This window comes from Anomaloglossus baeobatrachus, chromosome 5 (genome assembly GCF_048569485.1).
Source record: "Anomaloglossus baeobatrachus isolate aAnoBae1 chromosome 5, aAnoBae1.hap1, whole genome shotgun sequence".
Taxonomy (NCBI): Eukaryota; Metazoa; Chordata; class Amphibia; order Anura; family Aromobatidae; genus Anomaloglossus; species Anomaloglossus baeobatrachus.
Genome location: NC_134357.1, coordinates 39,790,287 through 39,814,003, shown reverse-complemented (window position 1 = coordinate 39,814,003; position 23,717 = coordinate 39,790,287). Strand labels below are relative to the sequence as shown.

The 23,717-nt window shown below is 44.0% G+C and overlaps 1 protein-coding gene across 3 annotated transcripts in view; it reads left to right on the top strand.

The window, feature by feature from the left end:
• DNMBP (dynamin binding protein) overlaps positions 1-23,717 on the top strand; it is a 159,208-nt gene that overhangs the window by 95,154 nt on the left and 40,337 nt on the right. Inside the window, exon 1 of one of the 3 annotated variants that reach the window (XM_075348431.1) lies at positions 4,730-6,369. The exons of the other annotated variants lie outside the window; for them this stretch is intronic. Coding sequence (XP_075204546.1) covers positions 4,923-6,369 — 1,447 coding nt within the window. The 5' untranslated portion in view covers positions 4,730-4,922. Of the gene's footprint in view, positions 1-4,729; positions 6,370-23,717 lie in introns of those variants that run through there. 3 annotated transcript variants of the gene reach the window in all.

Genomic DNA, 23,717 nt, shown 5'->3' with positions numbered 1-23,717 from the left:
AAACTAAAAATAAAATACTCGCCTAGTTGCATCCACACAATGACTTCCATTATACTCAGGTACTCGAGCATCTGAGCATCCGACTGCTCTATACGAGTACTGAGCACCTGAGCATGGTAGTGCTCGCTCATCACTAGTTACGAGTACTGAGCACCCGAGCATGGTAGTGCCCGCTCATCACTAGTTACCAGTACCGAGCACCCGAGCATGGTAGTGCTCGCTCATCACTAGTTACGAGTACTGAGCACCTGAGCATGGTAGTGCCTGCTCATCACTAGTTACGAGTACAGAGCACCTGAGCATGGTAGTGCCCGCTCATCACTAGTTACCAGTACCAAGCACCCGAGCATGGTAGTGCCGCTCATCACTAGTTACGAGTACTGAGCACCTGAGCATGGTAGTGCCCGCTCATCACTAGTTACAAGTACTGAGCACCCGAGCATGGTAGTGCTCACTCATCACTAGTTACGAGTACAGAGCACCCGAGCATGGTAGTGCTCCCTCATCACTAGTTACGAGTACTGAGCACCTGAGCATGGTAGTGCTCGCTCATCACTAGTTACGAGTACTGAGCACCCGAGCATGGTAGTGCCCGCTCATCACTAGTTACGAGTACAGAGCACCCGAGCATGGTAGTGCCGCTCATCACTAGTTACGAGTACTGAGCACCTGAGCATGGTAGTGCCCGCTCATCACTAGTTACAAGTACTGAGCACCCGAGCATGGTAGTGCCCGCTCATCACTAGTTACCAGTACAGAGCACCCGAGCATGGTAGTGCTCGCTAATCACCAGTTACGAGTACTGAGCACCCGAGCATGGTAGTGCTCGCTCATCACTAGTTACCAGTACTGAGCACCCGAGCATGGTAGTGCCCGCTCATCACTAATTACGAGTACAGAGCACCCGAGCATGGTAGTGCCCGCTCATCACTAATTACGAGTACTGAGCACCTGAGCATGGTAGTGCCCGCTCATCACTAATTACCAGTACTGAGCACCTGAGCATGGTAGTGCTCGCTAATCACCAGTTACGAGTACTGAGCACCCGAGCATGGTAGTGCTCGCTCATCACTAGTTACCAGTACTGAGCACCTGAGCATGGTAGTGCTCGCTAATCACCAGTTACGAGTACTGAGCACCCGAGCATGGTAGTGCTCGCTCATCACTAGTTACCAGTACTGAGCACCCGAGCATGGTAGTGCCCGCTCATCACTAATTACGAGTACAGAGCACCCGAGCATGGTAGTGCCCGCTCATCACTAATTACGAGTACTGAGCACCTGAGCATGGTAGTGCCCGCTCATCACTAATTACCAGTACTGAGCACCTGAGCATGGTAGTGCTCGCTCATCACTAGCTACGAGTACAGAGCACCTGAGCATGGTAGTGCCCGCTCATCACTAGCTACGAGTACAGAGCACCTGAGCATGGTAGTGCCCACTCATCACTAGCTACGAGTACAGAGCACCCGAGCATGGTAGTGCCCACTCATCACTAGTAATGACGACTTTGTGCATCCTGTGTCGTACCTTTAGACGACACTGGTGAATAATGGTGAGTTGATCCAGTTGAGGGTTCCCTGCTCCGCTCGACCATTATAGTCAACTGAATTGTGACCTAAAAACACCGGTGCCGTTCTTAGTTGGACATACAATCGACCTTCCTGGGCAGATCCCCAATCTACGACTATCCCCCTGGATCTGGGACATTGTATACATCTGTATATAGAGTCTTGGGACTGTGCCAGTCTCTGCTCTATTTAGTCTCTTCTTCCCATCTGTTTAAATCTTGCTTGAGTAGTTATTCCCTAAAACAATGCGATCTCCCCTATTGGGGTACTCATTCCCATTTCTTCTCTACTGCTTTCCTTTGATAGGTTAGTTTTATTATTGGGTTTAGCCAATTGTGTAAATGTGTTAATCACATTTGTTAATGGAATTGGTATTTAAGCATTTTTCTAAAAATATTCTTCAAACTTGTAAAGAAAAGAAAACCTAGCCATGAACGTTGGTGGTGGTTTCCACTTTGGAGAAAGCCCTTTAAATGATGGGATCCTCCTCTAGGCTGATCGCAGGGTGCGCATTGTAATCTATATCAGTCGTGTGTATCATATAGAACGCGATGATAAAAATGTAAGTTCCTGATCCTTCATTAGAACGGTATGCAACATTGCATGGAGTGTATGGCTGCGCTGGGTGACATAACATGCGCGGCACATTGGCTGCACGGATCTGTGACATAATCAGGCGGTTGGTTCTCATCGGGAACATGACTGGTGGCTGAGGCTCGCAGGTGTAATGACAGCTACGGTCCTGACAGTGCAGGCTCAGGCGCGTCCTCCTCCATGGCTGACTGCTGGGCAGGAGCAGTACAGGACAGGTTGTGTCTTGAACATAGCTGCTGTATAGTGTAGATCTGAGCTGTGCGCAGAAAACTGTATCGCCATTCATCAGGTGTTTGCTTTCTTATATTTTTAGCCCACATTGGCTTATAGTGTCAAGACAGTACTGCCATATAGAGCAAATTTAATATGCAATACTGAGAACCAAGCTAGTACTGCCATGTACTACCCACATAATACTACCATATTGTGCTGCCATGTATAGTACTGCCATGTAACCCATATAATACCACCATATATAGCCAAAACAGTAGTTCCATGTACAGCCCATGTAATATTACCATATAGTGCCAATACAGTACTGCCATGTACAGCCCACATAATACCACCATATAGTGTCAAGACAGTACTGCCATTTACAGTCCACATACATATAGTGCTACCATTTATATCCCATATAATACCACCATATATTGCCAATACACTACTCCGTTGTGTAGCCCACATAATACTGACAAATAAAGCAAAGACCGTACTGCCATATACAGCTTACATAATACCACCATATAGTGCCAAGACAGTACTGCCATGTATAGCCGGCATAATACCACCATATTGTGCCAAGACAGTACTGCCATGTACAGCCCACATAATACCACCATATTGTGCCAAGACAGTACTGCCATGTATAGCCGGCATAATACCACCATATAGTGCCAAGACAGTACTGCCATGTATAGCCGGCATAATACCACCATATACTGCCAAGACAGTATTGCCATGTATAGCCCACATAATACCACTATATAGTGCCAAGACAGTATTGCCATTTACAGCCCACATAATACCACCATATAGTGCCAAGACAATACTGCCATGTACAGCCCACATAATACCACCATATAGTGCCAAGACAGTACTGCCATGTACAGCCCACATAATACCACCATATATTGCCAAGACAGTATTGCCATGTACAGCCCACATAATACCACCATATAGTGCCAAGACAATACTGCCATGTACAGCCCACATAATACCACCATATAGTGCCAAGACAGTACTGCCATGTACAGCCCACATAATACCACCATATATTGCCAAGACAGTATTGCCATGTACAGCCCACATAATACCACCATATAGTGCCAAGACAGTATTGCCATGTACAGCCCACATAATACCACCATATAGTGCCAAGACAGTATTGCCATGTACAGCCCACATAATACCACCATATAGTGCCAAGACAGTATTGCCATGTACAGCCCACATAATACCACCATATAGTGCCAAGACAGTATTGCCATGTACAGCCCACATAATACCACCATATAGTGCCAAGACAGTACTGCCATGTACAGCCCACATAATACCACCATATAGAGCCAAGACAGTACTGCCATTTGCAAACCACATAAAACCACCATATAGAGCCAAGACAGTACTGCACAGAAAAAAAAACAAAAGACAATACTTCCATATACAGCCCATAAAATTCTACAAGCCCATAAGATCACACGAATTTCATTATTTGAGTGCCATACACCTAGGGATTCAGTGAAACCATTGGCCAGTTCTATGGTATCGGTGTAGAGATACTATATATTGTATGATAATCAGGGCTATCCTCAGCCTATTACCCCATCAATCACCCCCTAATCCTTCCATAATATGAACGCAATGATTTTACATTCCGACCTGAAGATTCCGGGGACTCCGCTGCCGAGTTCCATCACTTTGCTCAGCCCCTGTATATGGGGGAGTCGGGAGAGATGGCGGCTATCTAACAGTATGGCAGCTTTAATCTCTCCTGTAACACTAAATGATGGCTGTATAGCTATTTTGACAGTATGACGTAACTTTGTTTATAAGATTTTTTTTTTTTTTCCTTTTTATATACATTCCTATTTATTATTACTTTTATTGTTTGTTTTTGTTTACCTAGTTTAAGGCAGTACTTTCTGTTTTAAAAATCGAGATAAAAAAAGAAAAATTACAAACTTTTTCTGTTTTGTTTTTTTTATTATTTATTTATTTTTATTTAATTTGTTCCTAAGAAGACCAACTCACTCTTTATTAGTATGGCATTGCTGACTAGTCTCATGTCTTACATACCAGAGCTGCTTCTTTGCCTCTCGTTTAGCATAACAAAGCCATTTATCCAGTTTTGCTGCTTGGGAAACCAAGCCCTCGTATGTAAATAGGGCACGGTTCTACCCAATGAAGCTCAAGGACTCATCAAGAGCTTCTGGTCATATGACGCTAGTTACTAATTAATTCCGGAATCAGGTGGGAGAGGTAGTCCTTTGATTGTGGATTGGCTGCCCGAGAGTTAAGAAAAAAAAGAGTGAGGGTTTGGGTTTCAGTGAGAAGGAGCAGAAGGGAGTGTCTGCAGGTATGGTGAAAGCTCATGAGACACAACTTTTTCTGGCCGGAGAGTAGACCGCTCAATGGAGACTTCTTTTCCTCATTGTGGATCGGGCATTCATGCGTTCTTACTTCGGCTGATGCGTATACAATGGACTTGTCATAGTTGGGTGCCAGCTAAAGGCTGGTGAAAGAAAAGCGATTTCGAAGGATGTGTGCCTTGCAGCATGACCAATACCGCTCATCAAGAACCCAGTCTACAGTTCCCGGGAGAGACCTACAAGGGCCAAGCTGGGAGTATGAAGACTACCAGAACAAGGGGAAACGTAGACTTGCCGAGGATGACCGGTTATACCAGGAGCAGCGGTATGCTGAAGAACATAGAACTTTACCCATGAGAAAAGAACAATATTATTACGACAAAGTGCCCAAGGACTATATAGAGTCTGAAGACTACAACTACAGAAGGTCGCTTGAGGAGTATTATGATAGTAGGACCAACATGGACAGATATTATGATACTTTGGAGAACATTCGAACTAGTCCTGTTAAATATAGGAATGATGGCAGGAGATGTGGTGGAGACAGGCGCCCCCGTCATGATGACTATAGATATTCCTATCAAGACCCCAGAGACATAGATGCCCGATATATGAGGAAATACGACACTTATTGTTCAGATGAAATCGAAAGTGATGATCGATATTATCGGGAAAGTCACCAGAGAAAAGCCTACCGGGGTTACGACACGGAAGTGAGACACAAACCTTTGGAAAAAAAGTACTCCGACCCAGAAGTTCGAGATTATAGGACTGACCCTTATGTGGAACGGAAAAAGGTAGATTATGATCAAAGGGATTATAGAAGGGGGAAGGATCATAATTCAAGAGGTGAAGATTTTGGTTCTTCTAGGTATCCTGAAGTTTCAAGTAGCAGATCTAGACCCTCCGAGAAGGACTCCTTGGATTACAAAAGAGAGAAAACAGAACCTGGACCAAAAGGAAATACTAAGAAGACCAACACACGGCGTTATGACTTTTTACCTTTGGATCTTGATTCTATTGATGTAATTGAAGATCAGCGGTTGGGTGACAGATATGTTGAGGAACGAAATTATGACCGAAGTCTATCTTCAGATTTTGAAGCTGAGCCTACTACCGCATCTAAACGCATGGCTTATGATTTCGAATACAATCCTTCAGAAGAAATTGATCTGTATCTTAATAGTGATGATCTACAAGAAGAATACCTAGTCAGAAATGCACCAGATGATCATTACAGAGATCATGATGGGTTTAAGAATACTAATAGACCACCAAAACTCAAGAAAGACCAATATGGAAGCTCTTGGGAAGATCAGAGGACGACTGATTTAGCTCATGATCCTTATTACAGACCAGAGAGGAGTGATGGTTATCATGAATTTGATGGTTTTGAAGATCCTAGATCAAGAAACGAGTCTACTAGGGATGTGGATTCCAACAACTACGGAGATGACCATTCAGCTAGGAAACCTCAAAGTAATCATCAGCCACCTCACAAGAAAACCGAATTAGAGGCTACTACAAATTCTATGAAACGGAATAGCATTTACAGAAGGACCGCTCCAAGCACTCTACGGAATTCTGAATTTGTCCAAAACCGAAAGAAAAAGCAAGGTATTTTTTTGTTTTTATTATTAGTATTTTTAGTTCTTAAATTGTAAGGTTAATATAACTTGTAGAGCCCCTGCTTCATGTCACAGGGCCTAGACTGCTTCTTCAGTACAGAGCTACCCAACCTCTGCGTGCTGCTACACAGGCTTCAGGTGTGTACATAAATACTCTCCCTTGGGGCACGTTCCCATAGATTTTTCTTTGATCATGGATTTTGAAGTGAACCTGCTTTTCAAATTCAAGTTAACCCTCCCCCCCCCTTCAGAGAATCTACCCTTTAGTAGAGGCATATGGAAGCACAGAAGTGTCTGCTTGCAGCTGTATGGCCTCCGTACAAAACTGAACCATTAATCGGCCATGTGCATGAACAGATTATAGTTACCAGTGTGGTTAACCTTTTAGAAGTGGACTGTTTGTGTTGCCAGTTACTTTTTTTCCTAGTCATGGTATGTGCTATGCGGGTGGCATGTAGTATTTCAGGTTTAGTTTGCTAGGTGTGGGTAGATACTGTTAATGTTGCTGTGCAGTTAGAAGCAATGATCAACCATATGCAGTTATACTGGAGTTTTTGTGCACGTAATTATTGAAGATCTTGTTGTTGTAAAAATGAACATTTTCTTATAAATCTGTAAATGAGAAGTCATCTTCAGTCATATTTTTTTATTTATTTCAAATGGGCCGATTGACGTGCCCATTACGGTACCTAAAATTGGTCCAACTTCTGCTTCTTCATCAAGCCAATCCAACCCTGCTGATGTTCTAGTTTCCAGAAAGCCTTTGCGTTGTACATTGGCTTAGATTTACTAGACACATCTGCTGGTCAGGAGTTTGGAAAAGATGTCAGACACCCAACTTTTCCTAGAAATGAACATAATAAAGTACCGTATATATTTTTTTAAAGGGTTAGCAGATATTGTTTGCAAAGTAGGTACTTGCAGCTTGACAACTGTTGAACAATCAGCACGTCTTTATAAAATGTTCACATAGTAAATTATTGTGTAGGTGCAAAGTAAAAAATGTCGCTGTCCAATGGTGCACATTTTTTTTTTCCAGAGGTTTTCTACATTTTGTTCTTATAACAATTACACATTGTTATAATCTACACGATGTAAGCACATTTTTGTTGTCTCTGCTCCCCCCTCAACCACCAAAATTAATCAGCTTCCCTAGAATTCACCTCTCACCCCTTCCTCCCCCTCGCCTGACATACTTTCACCGACTCCTCCTCTCCATCCCCAACTTTCTTTGTAATCGCAGTGCAGAGATGTCAGGTTACATCATGAAATGTTTGCCCAAGGGACAATGCTAGGGGCTGATAATAAGATTGTAGAACAGACGATCACTGTCCTAGTGAGAAAAATGGAGCGGAAAATTAGTTTGTAGGTTTAGATGTAAACATTTCCTATACTAAAGTTAGCAAACTTCACGTCTGCATCGGAGAAATCTGTTCCTGGTGAGAAGGAGACGTGCAACTAAACTAAGTTAGGTATATATATATATATATATATATATATATTATACATCTCTAATTAGATTATATATCTACTATATTAATATTATATATATATATATATATATATTAATATAGTAGATATATATATATATATATTTTTTTAGCTTATATATCTACTATACTAATAATAAATATATATAAATATATATATATATATATATATATATAGTAGATATATAAGCTAAAAAAAAAATATAATATATATCTCTATATATCAGTGTCCCTGCCTCCAGGGGGGCTGCGATTTCTTCACATGCAGGGAAATCAGCCAATCCCAGAAGATAAAACCCCACAATAAATTGGACATTTTTGAGGGTTTTTTTTTAATTTGGGGGAGGAGGGGTGTGGTGCTGCAGAAAATGCTGTACTTTTTAGGCTATCTTCATTTGCAGCGTTTTTTATTTCTGCAGCTAAATCTTGCTTTTTCTGCATTTTCAGCATGTTTTTCGGGGTGTATTAACTGTTTTGTCTACAGTATATGTTTATATGTTTAAGAAAGTTAGATGCCGTGAAAATCTCCGCTTTGCTTGGTTTCTAAAAGAATTGACATGCTGCAGATCTCAAACGCTGCATTTCTCAAAATCGGTGAAGAAGAAAAAAGTGCTCATGAGATTTCTGAAATCTCATAGCTTTTGCTGGTACTGTAACAAAAGCTGCTTTGCATAGAAATGCACGGCCAAAATGCTGCTTGTGAACATAGCCTCATTCTCATTCATTTGCTGCTACTGTTTCCTCCCGAAAAAAAAACACATAATGAGGCAAAAAGCGCTACAATGCTTGGGTCTCGAAATTAGCAGGTCAAACGCTTGGATGGATGCGACTCGAGTAATGAGTATATTAGAAGTCTATGGGAACCAGAACATTTTTCCGGAAGACGTTACAGAAAAATGCTAGCATTTCCCATTGACTTCCATTATACTCTGGTGCTCGAGTCGTGCCAATCACAGCACCAACTACTAGTTACGAGTACTGATCACCCCAGCATGGTAGTGCCCGCTCATTACTAGTTACGAGTACTGAGCACCCGAGCATGGTAGTGCCCGCTCATCGCTAGTTACGAGTACTGAGCACCTGAGCATGGTAGTACCCGCTCATCACTAGTTACGAGTACAGAGCACCCGAGCATGGTAGTGCCCGCTCATCACTAGTTACGAGTACTGAGCACGCGAGCATGGTAGTGCCTGCTCATCACTAGTTACGAGTACTGAGCACGCGAGCATGGTAGTGCCTGCTCATCACTAGTTACGAGTACAGAGCACCCGAGCATGGTAGTGCCTGCTCATCACTAATTACGAGTACTGAGCACCTGAGCATGGTAGTGCTCGCTCATCACTAGTTACGAGTACTGATCACCCCAGCATGGTAGTGCCCGCTCATCACTAGTTACAAGTACAGAGCACCTTAGCATGGTAGTGCCCGCTCATCACTAGTTACAAGTACAGAGCACCCGAGCATGATAGTGCCCGCTCATCACTAGTTACGAGTACTGAGCACCTGAGCATGGTAGTGCCCGCTCATCACTAGTTACGAGTACAGAGCACCCGAGCATGATAGTGCCCGCTCATCACTAGTTACGAGTACTGAGCACCTGAGCATGGTAGTGCCCGCTCATCACTAGTTACGAGTACTGAGCACCTGAGCATGGTAGTGCCCGCTCATCACTAGTTACGAGTACTGAGCACCTGAGCATGGTAGTGCCCGCTCATCACTAGTTACCAGTACTGAGCACCCAAGCATGGTAGTGCCCACTCATCACTAGTTACGAGTACAGAGCACCCGAGCATGGTAGTGCCCGCTCATCACTAGTTACGAGTACTGAGCACGCGAGCATGGTAGTGCCTGCTCATCACTAGTTACGAGTACTGAGCACCTGAGCATGGTAGTGCCCGCTCATCACTAGTTACGAGTACAGAGCACCCGAGCATGGTAGTGCCCGCTCATCACTAGTTACGAGTACTGAGCACCCGAGCATAGTAATGCTTGCTTATCACTAGATAGGAGTACCGAGCATGATAGTGCTCACTCATAACTAGCAATTAGCAAACATTTACAAGTCGCATGCTTGTCTAGGGTGAGGAGAAACTGGCCAGGATGAAGTCAGCACAATGTAATAGAACAATCTAGTGAATAGGAAGGTTTCAAAACCTCCAGCCCAGAATCTGGTGTAAAGGTTACTTAAAGGGAAGTTTCAATCTACAATACGTGAGACCTATCCCTAGCACAGAATCCGTATTTGATCAGTAAGGCTATGACTGCTGGCATCACAACCAATCAGCTGAATGAAGAGGCCACATGTCTTCCATTGTTTACACAGCCACTTGGCCGTAGAAACTGTAGTGCCAGGTACTACAACCAACCTCTTTCTTTTCTTTTTTTTTTTTTTTTTTTTTTTTTTGCTCAATGACTAATTAGTAGCTATGAGCGGGCACTACCATGCTCAGGTGCTCGGTACTCGTGACTAGTGATGAGCGGGCACTACCATGCTCAGGTGCTCGGTACTCGTGACTAGTGATGAGCGGGCACTACCATGCTCAGGTGCTCGGTACTCGTGACTAGTGATGAGCGGGCACTACCATGCTCGGGAGGCTCTGTACTCGTGACTAGTGATGAGCGGGCACTACCATGCTCGGGAGGCTCTGTACTCTTAATGAGGGGCACTACCGTGCTCGGTACTCGTAATTAGTAATGAGGGGCACTACTGTGACGCCCTGGCCTATCAGGTTGTCACAGGGTATTGTGCAATCTGCCCTTCTGCATAGTATCCACCCTCCTTGGTTACGGATCCTGGTCCTTTGGTGTTAACAGCTTGGCCAATTAAAATCCTAGGAACAGTTCCCACTTGAACCTACCAGACACACCATTGGGGGGCCTGAAGGGAATAGGGCCGCTAACATGGGGGGGTTGGTGAGGAGAAAGTGAGGACAGTGACAGTTGAGTTTGAAGTTGAGTCGAGGGTGGAGAAGAAGGTGAAGTGGCTTTCGAGAGGAGAGGCCACGGAGGAGAGCTCCTGTGTACTAGGTGGCAGACGTTGGTCTGGGCCTGGTAGGAGCTGGAACCCCATTCGCAGGGGACAGTGTCAAGGGGCACGGACTGCCGAGGAGGGCAGCCGGTGGCCTTGAGCTATCACTGGGCAGGGGCCAGGGCACAACTGGGTACGTGGACCCCAGGCCGGAAAGTAGCTTCACGCGTTTCGGTAATTTACCCGACGGGGGTGAAGACTTCAAGTGTCATCCCCAACCTGCTCCAAAATCGGGGTACTAGCGCACCAATGGGATAGGACTTTCCCACTACAGTCCAAAGTAATCCTACGCATGAACCCTGAGAGCAAGCTCACTCAGTTAGCCGTACGGGGGGTGAGCAGGACCCGGAGAGTTTCAAACAGGTCCAATTGAGACAAAGGTCAGCAGACCAACAACACCAAGGGCATGGATCCAGGCGTGCTCTCTCCATGCTGCAGAGGTGTTCAGAATTCTGGTTTACAAGCTGTCGGTGTGGTTATTCTGGGACTGAGTACCTTAGAAACCCCTGTTCCTATTCCCCCACGGCACCCGAACATCATCCCAACCATCAACAGGCCCTGGGACACAAACGGAGGGGTTAAACATCAGGCTGCCACACCATCGTCACTGGGCTCCCCAACGGCAGCGGTGGTCCCTCACATTACCATGCACCGTAGGTGGCATCACAAACTTTCCTAACACCCCCCCCCCCCACCTCGTACATATCTCCCCCCTCGGATCCGAGCGGCAGCAGCCCGGCTGCTTGCCCGGGGGCGGTACACTACCATGCTCAGGTGCTCGGTACTCGTAATTAGTAATCAGGGGCACTACCATGCTCTAGTGCTCGGTACTCGTAACTACTGATGAGTGAGCACTACCATGCTCTGGTGCTTGTCACTCTAAAGGGCTTGACTTGTGTACTGAGTATAATGGAAGTCCATGGGGGACTTGAGCAGTTTTTCATAAGATCTTCCCATTGACTTCCATTGTACTTTGTACTCAAGTCGCCCTTCGTTTGAGCTGCCGACCTGATCATTTCAAGTATTGTGAACCCGTGCATGGTAGTCCTCGCTCATCCCTACTAATTAGTCTTTGAGCAAAACAAAGTCCACCTTTTACGAGAATGTCTTACTTAAGACGGTCTATATTTCAAGCTGTAATTATAGAATTATGTACAGAAATGTGGCACTCTCCTATTAGGTCTTCAGAAGACCCAGTCTGTATTGTAGCATATGATGGTCATTGCGAAATGCTCAGACTTTTACCTCTGAGAGATATTTTTTTACTTTACATGGACAAGTGACTGATTGCTGCAATCCTCGGCGATCGTGAGAGATGGAGTCCTATGTCCTCTTTTCGAATGCAGTTGTGGTCATGTGGATTTACCATTATTCCATTCAATGTCTATGGAGCGGATGGACACAGCCAAGAACGGTTCATAGGTTCGTTCATAGGTGCTGATTTTGGCACACTGGTGCACCATTAGTGAGTGTCAATGAATTATATACAAGTCGTTTCGCTCTAGTTTGCCTCCGTGGTTTTACAAGCCGATGAGCAATGATGGGGACAGAATGATCGTTAGAACAATAATTCCGTCTCCATACATGTTATCGGCAGCACCTCACCTGTTTTTCCAGGCATAAATAATCTGATCACACGACAAAAGAGCAATTTGATAATTCATTGGGCAATCATCTTTGAATTGAACAAGTTTCCCTATAAATGCCTGTCTGATGAATATGTCCTGGTGTAAATGCACAATTGGGCCGTGTCTACATGGTGACATATCACATGGCAACAGATCTACGGCCATTTACACAACCACAAACATTTGCGCAACTTGATCTTGCGCCACCATCATAGAGCTGCAATTATGCTGTAAATAAAAAAAAAAAACAACCTGCAAAAAAGCAGACAATGAAAGTCATGCATATGCATGCAATCACCTTAGAGGAATAATACTTTTTGTGGCCAAATATTTTTTTTTTTTAATAATTATTAAATTCTTGTATTTGGGTCTAATAAATTATTTTTGCAATTTGGTTTCATCCAAAATTTAGCATTTTTGGCTTTTCCAGGATCTTTGTTTCCCTGTATATTCTTGGTTGATGTGGTCATAAATCAGCTCAGAAAAAGACAGATAATTGCTCCAAAATTTTCCATAGACAGTCAGAATGAGCTCACTGACAGATTCTCAAAACTCCTCCTGCCGCCAGCAATAAATAGTGCAACTCCGAGGCTATAGAAGGCAAAGGGTGCAAAAGATTTTATGGAAATCAATTGCAAAAACTAGTCCCCAAAGATGGACAACCCTTTAAGGTCATATTCTCCATCTTTTATGGACCGTTGCATTACATTTGGGGGAGTCAGAATTTTACTTTGTGATTGTGTATACTGTCCATCTCCTATTTAAAGGGATTGTCCACTACTTTGATGGCCTATCCTTAGGGGTACTTTAAACACTACGACATCGCAAGCCGATGGTAGCGATACCGAGCGCGATAGTCCCCGCCCCTGTTGCAGCTGTGATATCTTGTGATAATTTTCGCTACGTCGGCTATCGTTACGGCAGCTTCACATGCACTTACCTGCCCTGCGAAGTCGCTCTGGCCGGCGACCCGCCTCCTTCCTAAGGGGGCGGGTCATGCGGCATCACAGCGACGTCACACGGCAGGCGGCCAATAGAAGCGGAGGGGCGGAGATGAGCGGGACGTAAACATCCCGCCCACCTTCTTCCTTCCTCATTGCAGCCGGGACGCAGGTAGGAGATTTTCCTCGCTCCTGCTGCTTCACACACAGCAATGTGTGCTGCCTGCTGGAACGAGGAACATCATCGTAACATCGGTCCTTCCGAAATTATAAAAATGACCGACGCTACACCGATCATACGATTTCGACGCTTTTGCGCTCGTTAATCGTAGTAAAAACGATTCACATACTCCGATGTCGACAGCGAGGCCGGATGTGCGTCACTTTCGATTTGACCCCACCGACATCGCACCTGCGATGTCGTAGTGTGCAAAGTACCCCTTAGGATAAGTCAGCACTATCTGAATGACAAGGGTCTGACACCCGGAACTCCCGCCGGTCAGGTGCTTTCCTGCCGGTAGAGAAAGCAGGCAGCCAGAAATGTTCAATTCCCGAGCTGCCCCGTCAACTGACAGCGGTCGGGTACTGCACATCTTCCTTCCACCTTCCGTTCAAATCCAGTAGGTGGTGGAGGTGCATTGCCCATCTGCGGCCACTCTCAGAAGATTGGGCAGCTCCATAAAGGAGCATTTCCGGTTTCCTGCTGTCGCCACCGGCACCGACAACTACTGGCGGGTTTCGGACCCCATCCGATCAGACATTGTTGACCTATCCTAAGGCGGGCTTTGCACACTACGACATCGCAGGTGCGATGTCGGTGGGGTCAAATTGAAAATGATGCACTTCCGGCATCGCATGCGACATCGTAGTGTGTAAAGGCTCGATGATACGATTAACGAGCGCAAAAGCGTCGTAATCGTATCATCGGTGCAGCGTCGGCGTAATCCATGATTACGCTGACGCGACAGTCCGATGTTGTTCCTCGCTCCTGCGGCAGCACACATCGCTGTGTGTGAAGCCGCAGGAGCGAGGAACATCTCCTACCGGCGTCACTGCGGCTTCCGTAGGATATGCGGAAGGCAGGAGATGGGCGGGATGTTTCCATCCCACTCATCTCCGCCCCTCGGCTCCGATTGGCCGCCTGGTGTGTGACGTCGCTATGACGCCGCACGACCCGCCCCCCCTTAACAAGGAGGCGGGTCGCCGACCAGAGCGACGGTCGCAGGGCAGGTGAGTGCATGTGAAGCTGCCGTAGCGATAATGTTCGCTACGGCAGCTATCTCAAGGAAATCGCTGCTGCGACGGGGGCGGGGACTATCGCGCTCGGCATCGCAGCATCGGCCTGCGATGTCGCAGCGTGCAAAGTACCCCTTAGAATAGGCCATCAATGTTAAAAGTAGTGGATAGCCCCTTTAATGTGCATGGTCTTTATTAGTATCCACAGGTAGCAAAGTTACAAGTATCTCCACCTTCTAAGCCCATATTTTTTTGCCCTCTGGGCAGTATGCGGTGACACACAAGGCTGTTGTGCTCATATTCACGGATCTATAAATTCCTGCTTTGGGAGAGTAACCTTTAGTCGTCACATACTTTCTGCCGTCTAGTAAATCTCATTGACTTGGTATGAGGGACGGTACAGGTGAGACCAGTTTAGGTTCGGATGTTTCCCTGAGTGGTTTGTAATTGCAGATTCACCTATGAATTACATCACAATACTAATTACAATGCATTCCTTAGGCTGCTGTTCACACATTGCTGAAAAAAAAACAACCCCAAAACATTCAAAATACAGCGTTCTTTCACAATTTCATACAAACCAAGGCATAACGGAACACCATATTGTTTTGAGACTATGGAAAAAGTGCTCTAGTTTTAAGAACTATGCAGATATGTACACATGGTGGGCAATTTTGCCAGGGGCTATTGTATCCCCTACACTGTGGCTGGCCACATACATATTAATCTAAGGCACAGGCCACGTACACCTTAGATGCTCCTCTAAACCTGCGGAATTCAGCGTTCCATCCCTGTATCTAAACTGTATGGGAACCAGTGTCGGAAGGTGAAGCATGTTGGCCCTACCGAAAAATCGTTAACGGGGTCCCTAAATATCTCTGATCTTTAATAGTATTTGTCTCCCCTAGACTCAAGGTCTCACAACTCTCTCCTGCAGGTGGGTAACTTGTAGCTTGTGGGCTCCAATGCAAAAGCTCCAATGGTGCCCCCAATTCTTACAAGTCTTCAAAAGCATTGGTCTTTTCATACAGGCCAAGAGGACATGTTTGGCCACCTAGGCTCTAGAGCCCGGTGCGAGTGCAACCCCTGCACTTATTGTAGTTACACCCTTGCTCTCCTGGCAGATAATGTCTAGGTGTGACGAGAATTGAGTGGTTTGAATTCAACCCATCGTTTTGATCTCCAGGCAGATATGCCTCCGCCACTGGTGTTTGGCACTGGATTGTTCCACTCTCCCCATTAAAATCATACAAACTGAAGAAGCATTCAGTTGACGGCTATCTAGAAGAGCCGATACAAATTAGATGAAAGTTGGCCGAACTTGGCGATCTTGATGACCAGCCATTTGCCACCGGCTTACAGGGCAGTTGGAATCTCAATGCCCAATTCTTTCAGTTTTGGGGTTAAGTCACTTCCAGAGAGTCTGACATCGGCTTTCTCCTCTTTCTCCATTGAAAACCACCTTAATTGTTTTTGAAGAACACTTATGGAAGATCTATCACATTCCTTAGTGAAATAACTATGACCATCTGCGTGCACCTTATCTTTTATGCTAAGATTGCATCAGGAAGTAACAAGGTTTATGGAGGGACCTGCACTTACGTTATCGTCTTCATAATAGGAGCGTTCTTCATTTTTCTTGTTTATTCTAGATAGCCGTCTCTAAGTCAGTAGCCTGAATATCCCATAATTGTGTGAGGATATGTTCTCAGCCGAGTGGACATGTGTATGGGACAGTCAGGAGAGATAGCTGCCTGACAGTTGTGTTAAACTTATGGCCAACCTTAATCTTCAACATCTCAAGTGTTCTTAATATTTCATTGATTCTAATAATCCCATTACTTGATGTTATTCTTTTCAGTTTTCCTTTTTAGCTCTTCCAAATTTAAATCTGCAAGTCTTCTCTTAGGATCTCAGTCAAGTATCCATTTCTGTTATTTGCCTATTCTTCGATGCCCCCCAAAAACATCCACTCGAATGTCAACCCACCACCCATCTGTGGAAGTGGTGATCTAGTGGGTTTAGCAAACATGACTTGACCCTCCTTGCCTTTGTGTGAGGCTCATCTGACAACTACTGTAGTTTATGCTGAGTAGAGCCTCAGAGTAAAGTTGCCAATGGTCCTGGAAATTTGGCGGCCAATGGTCCTGGAAATTTGGCGGCGTATGGTCCTGGAAATTTGGCGGTGTATGGTCCTGGAAATTTGGCGGCCAATGGTCCTGGAAATTTGGCGGCCAATGGTCCTGGAAATTGGCGGCCAATGGTCTTGGAAATTTGGCGGCCAATGGTCTTGGAAATTTGGCGGCCAATGGTCTTGGAAATTTGGCGGCCAATGGTCTTGGAAATTTGGCGGCCAATGGTCTTGGAAATTTGGCGGCCAATGGTCTTGGAAATTTGGCGGCCAATGGTCTTGGAAATTTGGCGGCCAATGGTCTTGGAAATTTGGCGGCCAAGGGTCCTGGAAATTTGGCGGCCAAGGGTCCTGGAAATTTGGCGGCCAAGGGTCCTGGAAATTTGGCGGCCAAGGGTCCTGGAAATTTGGCGGCCAAGGGTCCTGGAAATTTACTGTTTTTGCCTACTGGTGCCCATACACATTAGGTGAAAGTCCTCCAAAACCACCGATTTCAGCAGTATCAGATGACCTCCTGTTTATCCCCTGACAGATGATGATGGTGGAGAAGGAGATAGGGTGGTTGAAATGTGAATGGGCAATATTTTTGCTTACAGGGAAGATAAGCCTCTACCAGCATCTTTCTTTTCTTTCTCTTTGAAAATACATGAACATTCGGCCAAGTTACGTGTATGGGGGAGTTGAAAGATAGATGTCTGCTTAAGGAAACTAAAGGGACCTTATTTTTACCATTGGTCTCTTGACCTCTATATTTGCCACTGATGAAACTTTTTCACGTCTCTATGACTTTACTGTAACAAAATCTCACCTTCCACTTTGTAACTGGACTTTAATGCCCGCTTTATTTTATTATTTTTTACGTTGCTTTGTGCCTGTACGTATTTTCTATGTTTTCTTGAATTTTTAATCTGCAGTAATTGTATCTGATGTCCTTGTGTAGAGAGATGGAGCCTCACGAGATCCAAGTAATAACTTTCCATTGTAAGTGCCGGAGCTCTTCTCCGCTCCACATTACTCCGAACAAAAGCCGCTCTGAGTTCTCGGGTGATACGATCACTTTCCCTAAAGAAACTGAACAAAAGCTTCACCAGTACCTCCCCTGCCTGTGATCTCGTATGGCAGGAGGCACAAGGAACTCTTCAGGTGTGTGGTGAAAGATCATATTCATGGGCCTTGGGAATCCCTGGAAAATAGCGTCTATGGTGCGGAATCGGAAAGTGGCCAACAGTTGTTTATAGGATTACGAAGCATAATTTTTTATATATACTGATGGTAACAACTGTTTTTTATACAATCGATCTATTTGTCCTCATACCGCATCATGTTTGCAGCACATCCACCATTTGTTCAGGTTGATGTGCTAACGATAATTTCAATGAGGGCAAACATTTTCTGATCGCCAGACAAATGTGGACACCCACTTTTGGTCAGGGTTTATATGAACTTCACCAGAGAAGAAAAAAATGTTGCCTGGTCCAGTCTGGTCCTCTGTGGAAGCACGGTTTTCTCTTCTGCACATGGCCACCTCTCACCCCATGATGTTGTGTGAGGCCTAGTAAGCACCAGAGGAGCTGGGAATTGCCAGGTGGAAAAGTGAAAACCGGCTGTCATGGTAGACCGGACAAGGGCAATGCTCCTCTCTAGGGAAATTAATGTAAACCCTTTCTAAAAATGAATGGTCCTCTCTCGAGTTTCAACATTCCTAGGGTTGGACTCAATCCCTATTTTACAAAACGGGATATTAGTAAGTGTGCGAAAGAAAAATTGTCGTTGCACAGGGGTCCTCTTGTATCTGTGCCCACTGGTGTACACAGACACTATTGGGGCACAATGCCAAACGATATCTTTGGCATAAAAGCAACACAGCTCATTACCTTGAACACACCATTCCCACTGTCAAACATGGTGGTGGCAGCATCGTGGTTTGGGCCTGCTTTTCTTCAGCAGGGACAGGGAAGATGGTTAAAATTGATGGGAACATGGATGGAGCCAAATATAATACCAGTCTTGAAGAAAACCTGTTGGAGTCTGCAAAAGACCTGAGACTGGGACAGAGATTTGTCTTCCAACAAGACAAGGATCCCAAACATAAAGCAACATCTACAATGGAATGATTCACAAATAAACATATCCAGGTGTTAGAATGGCCAAGTCACAGTCCAGACCTGAACCCAATCGAGAATCTGTGGAAAGAGCTGAAAACTGCTGTTCACTAACGCCTCCATCCAACCTCACTCAGCTCCAGCTGTTTACAAAGGAAGAATGGGCAAGAATTTCAGCCTCTCCATGTGCAAAACTGATAGACACATACCCCAAGAGACTGCAGCTGTAATCACAGCAAAAGGGGGCGCTACAAAGTATTACCCAAAAGGGGATAAATAATATTGCACGCCCCAATTTTCAGTTATTTATTTTTTGAAAAAGTTTAAAATAAGCAATAGATTTCAATCAACTTCACAATTGTGTCCCACTTGTTGTTGATTCTTCACCAGAACATTAACATTTTTATCTTTGTTTGAAGCCTGAAATGTGGGAAAAGGTTGAAAAATGCAAGGGGGCTGAATACTTTCGCAAGGCACTGTATATAAGATTATCTCAACACAGGAATGCTTTTTAAACACATCTAATTGTTGAAATTTCTGTTATTCCAAGATCTATTAATTAAAATGAACTTTTTTTGGGGGGGAAAACCCCTTTTAAGGATATAAATATTTACTCTTTGTTTAGATATGGGTATAAAATGGATTACTATATATTTATATATTTTTTTTTTTATTTTTTTTATTTTAAAAAAATCTGTTATTGCTGCAGTTTTGTTGTGGTTTAGCCTGGAATTGTGGTACAGGGCTTGTTTTTGCTTATTTTCCATAGATTTGCTGCTAGGTCATCGGCTCGGGCCCGGACACTGCTTGTTGATGTAGAGCACAATATCTGGCAGCAGCTGTGTGCATGTTGTAAAGATTTACAAAGCTCATTTAAAATATCGTACCAGACTAAAAAGGTGATAAAATCTGAATTTCACAACCTATTATAACAAGTCACATAATAAGTTGCCTTCTGCATACATTCCTATAAACTATTCTATAGTATGGAGTCATGCAGTATAGTACTGTAAAAATAATTTGACTTTTTGCACCTTAGTATGGATTGCATAAAGCATATTTCCATTTTTGGACACAATTTTAAACAGAAAAGGTTAAAGACTAGGTAATTTTGTTACCACATCTGTTCCTTATCTTTTGCTGATCCACAGTTAAATCCTGTATTATACTTCAGAGCTGCACTCACTATTCTTCTGGAGCAGTCACTATATACCTACATTACTGATCCTGAGTTATATTATGTATTATACTCCAGAGCTGCACTCACTATTCTTCTGGAGCAGTCACTATATACATACAGTCATATGAAAAAGTTTGGGCACCCCTATTAATGTAACCTTTTTTCTTTATAACAATTTGGGTTTTTGCTATTTCAGTTTCATATATCTAATAACTGATGGACTGAGTAATATTTCTGGATTGAAATGAGGTTTATTGTACTAACAGAAAATGTGCAATCCGCATTTAAACTAAATTTGACCGGTGCAAAAGTATTGGCACCTCAACATAAAAGTGACTAATATTTTGTCGATCCTCCTTTTGCAAAAATAACAGCCTCTAGTCGCTTCCTGTAGCTTTTAATGAGTTCCTGGACAATTCCAGTTCAGTTAAGTTGATGGTCGCCGAGCATGGACAGCCGCTTCATATCATCCCACAGATGTTCAATGATATTCAGGTCTGGGGACTGGGATAGCCATTCCAGAACATTGTAATTGTTCCTCTGCATGAATGCCTGAGTAGATTTGGAGCGGTGTTTGGATCATTGTTTTGCTGAAATATCCATCCCCTGCGTAACTTCAACTTCATCACTGATTCTTGCACATTATTGTCAAGAATCTGCTGATACTGAGTTGAATCCATGCGACCCTCAACTTTAACAAGATTCCCGATGCCGGCATTGGCCACACAGCCCCAAAGCATGATGGAACCTCCACCAAATTTTACTGTGGGTAGCAAGTGCTTTTCTTGGAATGCCGTGTTTTTTTTCCTCCATGCATAACGCCTTTTTGTATGACCACATAACTCAATCTTTGTTTCATCAGTCCACAGGACCTTCTTCCAAAATGTAACTGGCTTGTCCAAATGTGCTTTTGCATACCTCAGGCGACTCTGTTTGTGGCGTGCTTGCAGAAACGGCTTCTTTCGCATCACTCTCCCATACAGCTTCTCCTTGTGCAACGTGCGCTGTATTGTTGACCGATGCACATTGACACCATCTGCAGCAAGATGATGCTGCAGGTCTTTGGAGGTGGTCTGTGGATTGTCCTTGACTGTTCTCACCATTCTTCTTCTCTGCCTTTCTGATATTTTTCTTGGCCTGCCACTTCTGGGCTTAACAAGAACTGTACCTGTGTTCTTCCATTTCCTTACTATGTTCCTCACAGTGGGAACTGACAGTTTAAATCTGAGACAACTTTTTGTGTCCTTCCCCTGAACAACTATGTTGAATAATCTTTGTTTTCAGATCATTTGAGAGTTGTTTTGAGGAGCCCATGATGCCACTCTTCATAGGAGATTCAAATAGGAGAACAACTTGCAAGTGGCCACCTTAAATACCTTTTCTCATGATTGGATACACCTGCCTATGAAGTTCAAAGCTCAATGAGGTTACAAAACCAATTTAGTGCTTTAGTAAGTCAGTAAAAAGTAGTTAGGAGTGTTCAAATCAAGAAATTGATAAGGGTGCCCATACTTTTGCACTGGTCAAATTTTGTTTAAATGCGGATTGCACATTTTCTGTTAGTACAATAAACCTCATTTCAATCCAGAAATATTACTCAGTCCATCAGTTATTAGATATATGAAACTGAAATAGCTGCTGCAAAAGCCCAAATTGTTATAAAGAAAAAAGGTTAACATTAATAGGGGTGCCCAAACTTTTTCATATGACTGTACACTACATTACTGATCCTGTACTGATCCTGTACTGATCCTGAGTTATAGTATGTATTATCATCCAGAGCTGCACTCACTATTCTGCTGGTGCAGTCGCTGTGTACATTACATTACTTATCCTGCACTGATGCTGAGTTACATCCTGTATTATCCTCCAGAGCTGCACTCACTATTCTGCTGGTGGAGTCATTGTGTTCATACATTACTTATCCTGTACTGATCCTGAGTTACAGTCTGTATTATACTCCAGAGCTGCACTCAGTATTCTGCTGGTGCAGTCACTGTGGGGAAAGTTTGTGTTATCATTTTTATTGTCTGAAAAAAGACCAAGAAAGTATGTAAACTTTTGAGCACAACTGTACATAACATTACTGATCCTGTACTGATCCTGATTTGCATCCTATCTTATACTCCAGAGCTGCACTCACTATTCTGCTGGTGCAGTTACTGTATTCATATCTTGCATCTTGATCCTGAGTTATATCCTGTATTATACTCCAGAGCTGCACTCACTATTCTGCTGGTGCAGTCACTGTGTACATACATTACATTACTGATCCTGAGTAACCTCCTGTATTATACTCCAGAGCTGCACTCACTATTCTGCTGGTGCAGCCACTGTGTACATACATTACATTACTGATCCTGAGTAACCTCCTGTATTATACTCCAGAGCTGCACTCACTATTCTGCTGGTGCAGTCACTGGGTACATACATTACATTACTGATCCTGAGTAACCTCCTGTATTATACTCCAGAGCTGTACTCACTATTCTGCTGGTGCAGTCACTGGGTACATACATTACATTACTGATCCTGAGTAACCTCCTGTATTATACTCCAGAGCTGTACTCACTATTCTGCTGGTGCAGTCACTGGGTACATACATTACATTACTGATCCTGTACTGATTGAGTTACATCCTGCATTACACGCCAAAGCAGCATTCACAATTCTTCAAGCTTCGGAGCTGAAATCTGCCGGCACTTTTCGCTCACTCATGGTCTGTAGAGGGATTTTCTGCAGTGATTTGCGTGTTGGGATATCTTCTCTTTATACCACAACTGGGCAGATCTTTTCGGGCGTAGACCGATGACAAGGCTGGAATGCTTATTGTGACCGCCAGCAGAATTATGAGTGCAGCTACATTACAGACTGTATACAAAATATATGTTTATTGTAAAATGTCTCTCACATGTGAACATTAAGCTCAAAAACCGTTTATTGCTCAGAATGACTTTCCGTGGTGGAAAGGTCGTTGTGACCAAGTGAACGATGGGCTTCGTATTTTGCAATCACTCTCGCCCGTTTGATACTGCAAATTCTATTCCACGTGTAAGTGAAGCGCAGGATGACTCAGGATTTATGGCAGTTTATGGAGGTCAGAAGTACAATCGAAACGGCAACAGATTGTGGGGCAGGTTCACTAAATTCCCCTTTTCCATAGGGAGTGTAAACCAGCAGGACATCGTAAAACACGGGACGGGAGCAGCTATGTCTTGCCCTTCTTTCTCTCATGTTTCGAGAAGGGCAAACAAGCCGTGGCCCTATTGTGCCATTTTTGGTGGGATCACATGGACATCTTAAGGGGCGTCCAATTAGATAGGTTTATGGGGCCCTTTCTTTGTTTGGTGTATAATAGTATATACAAATACCACTACAAATTATTTTACAGACCTTATTATTTGGAATACCTTTTAGGACCTCCCCTTTTTAAATAAATGATCCCAGCGATCAATGGTTATTGCTGGTAATATTTCCAGCATATTATGGAGTGTCAAGATGGAAAGCTTAAACATAGGACAAACAAAACAAAGATATGGACTACTGCCCGGAACACACTTGAGATGGACTGTAACGAACTGGAAGTTGCAAAGGACTTCAA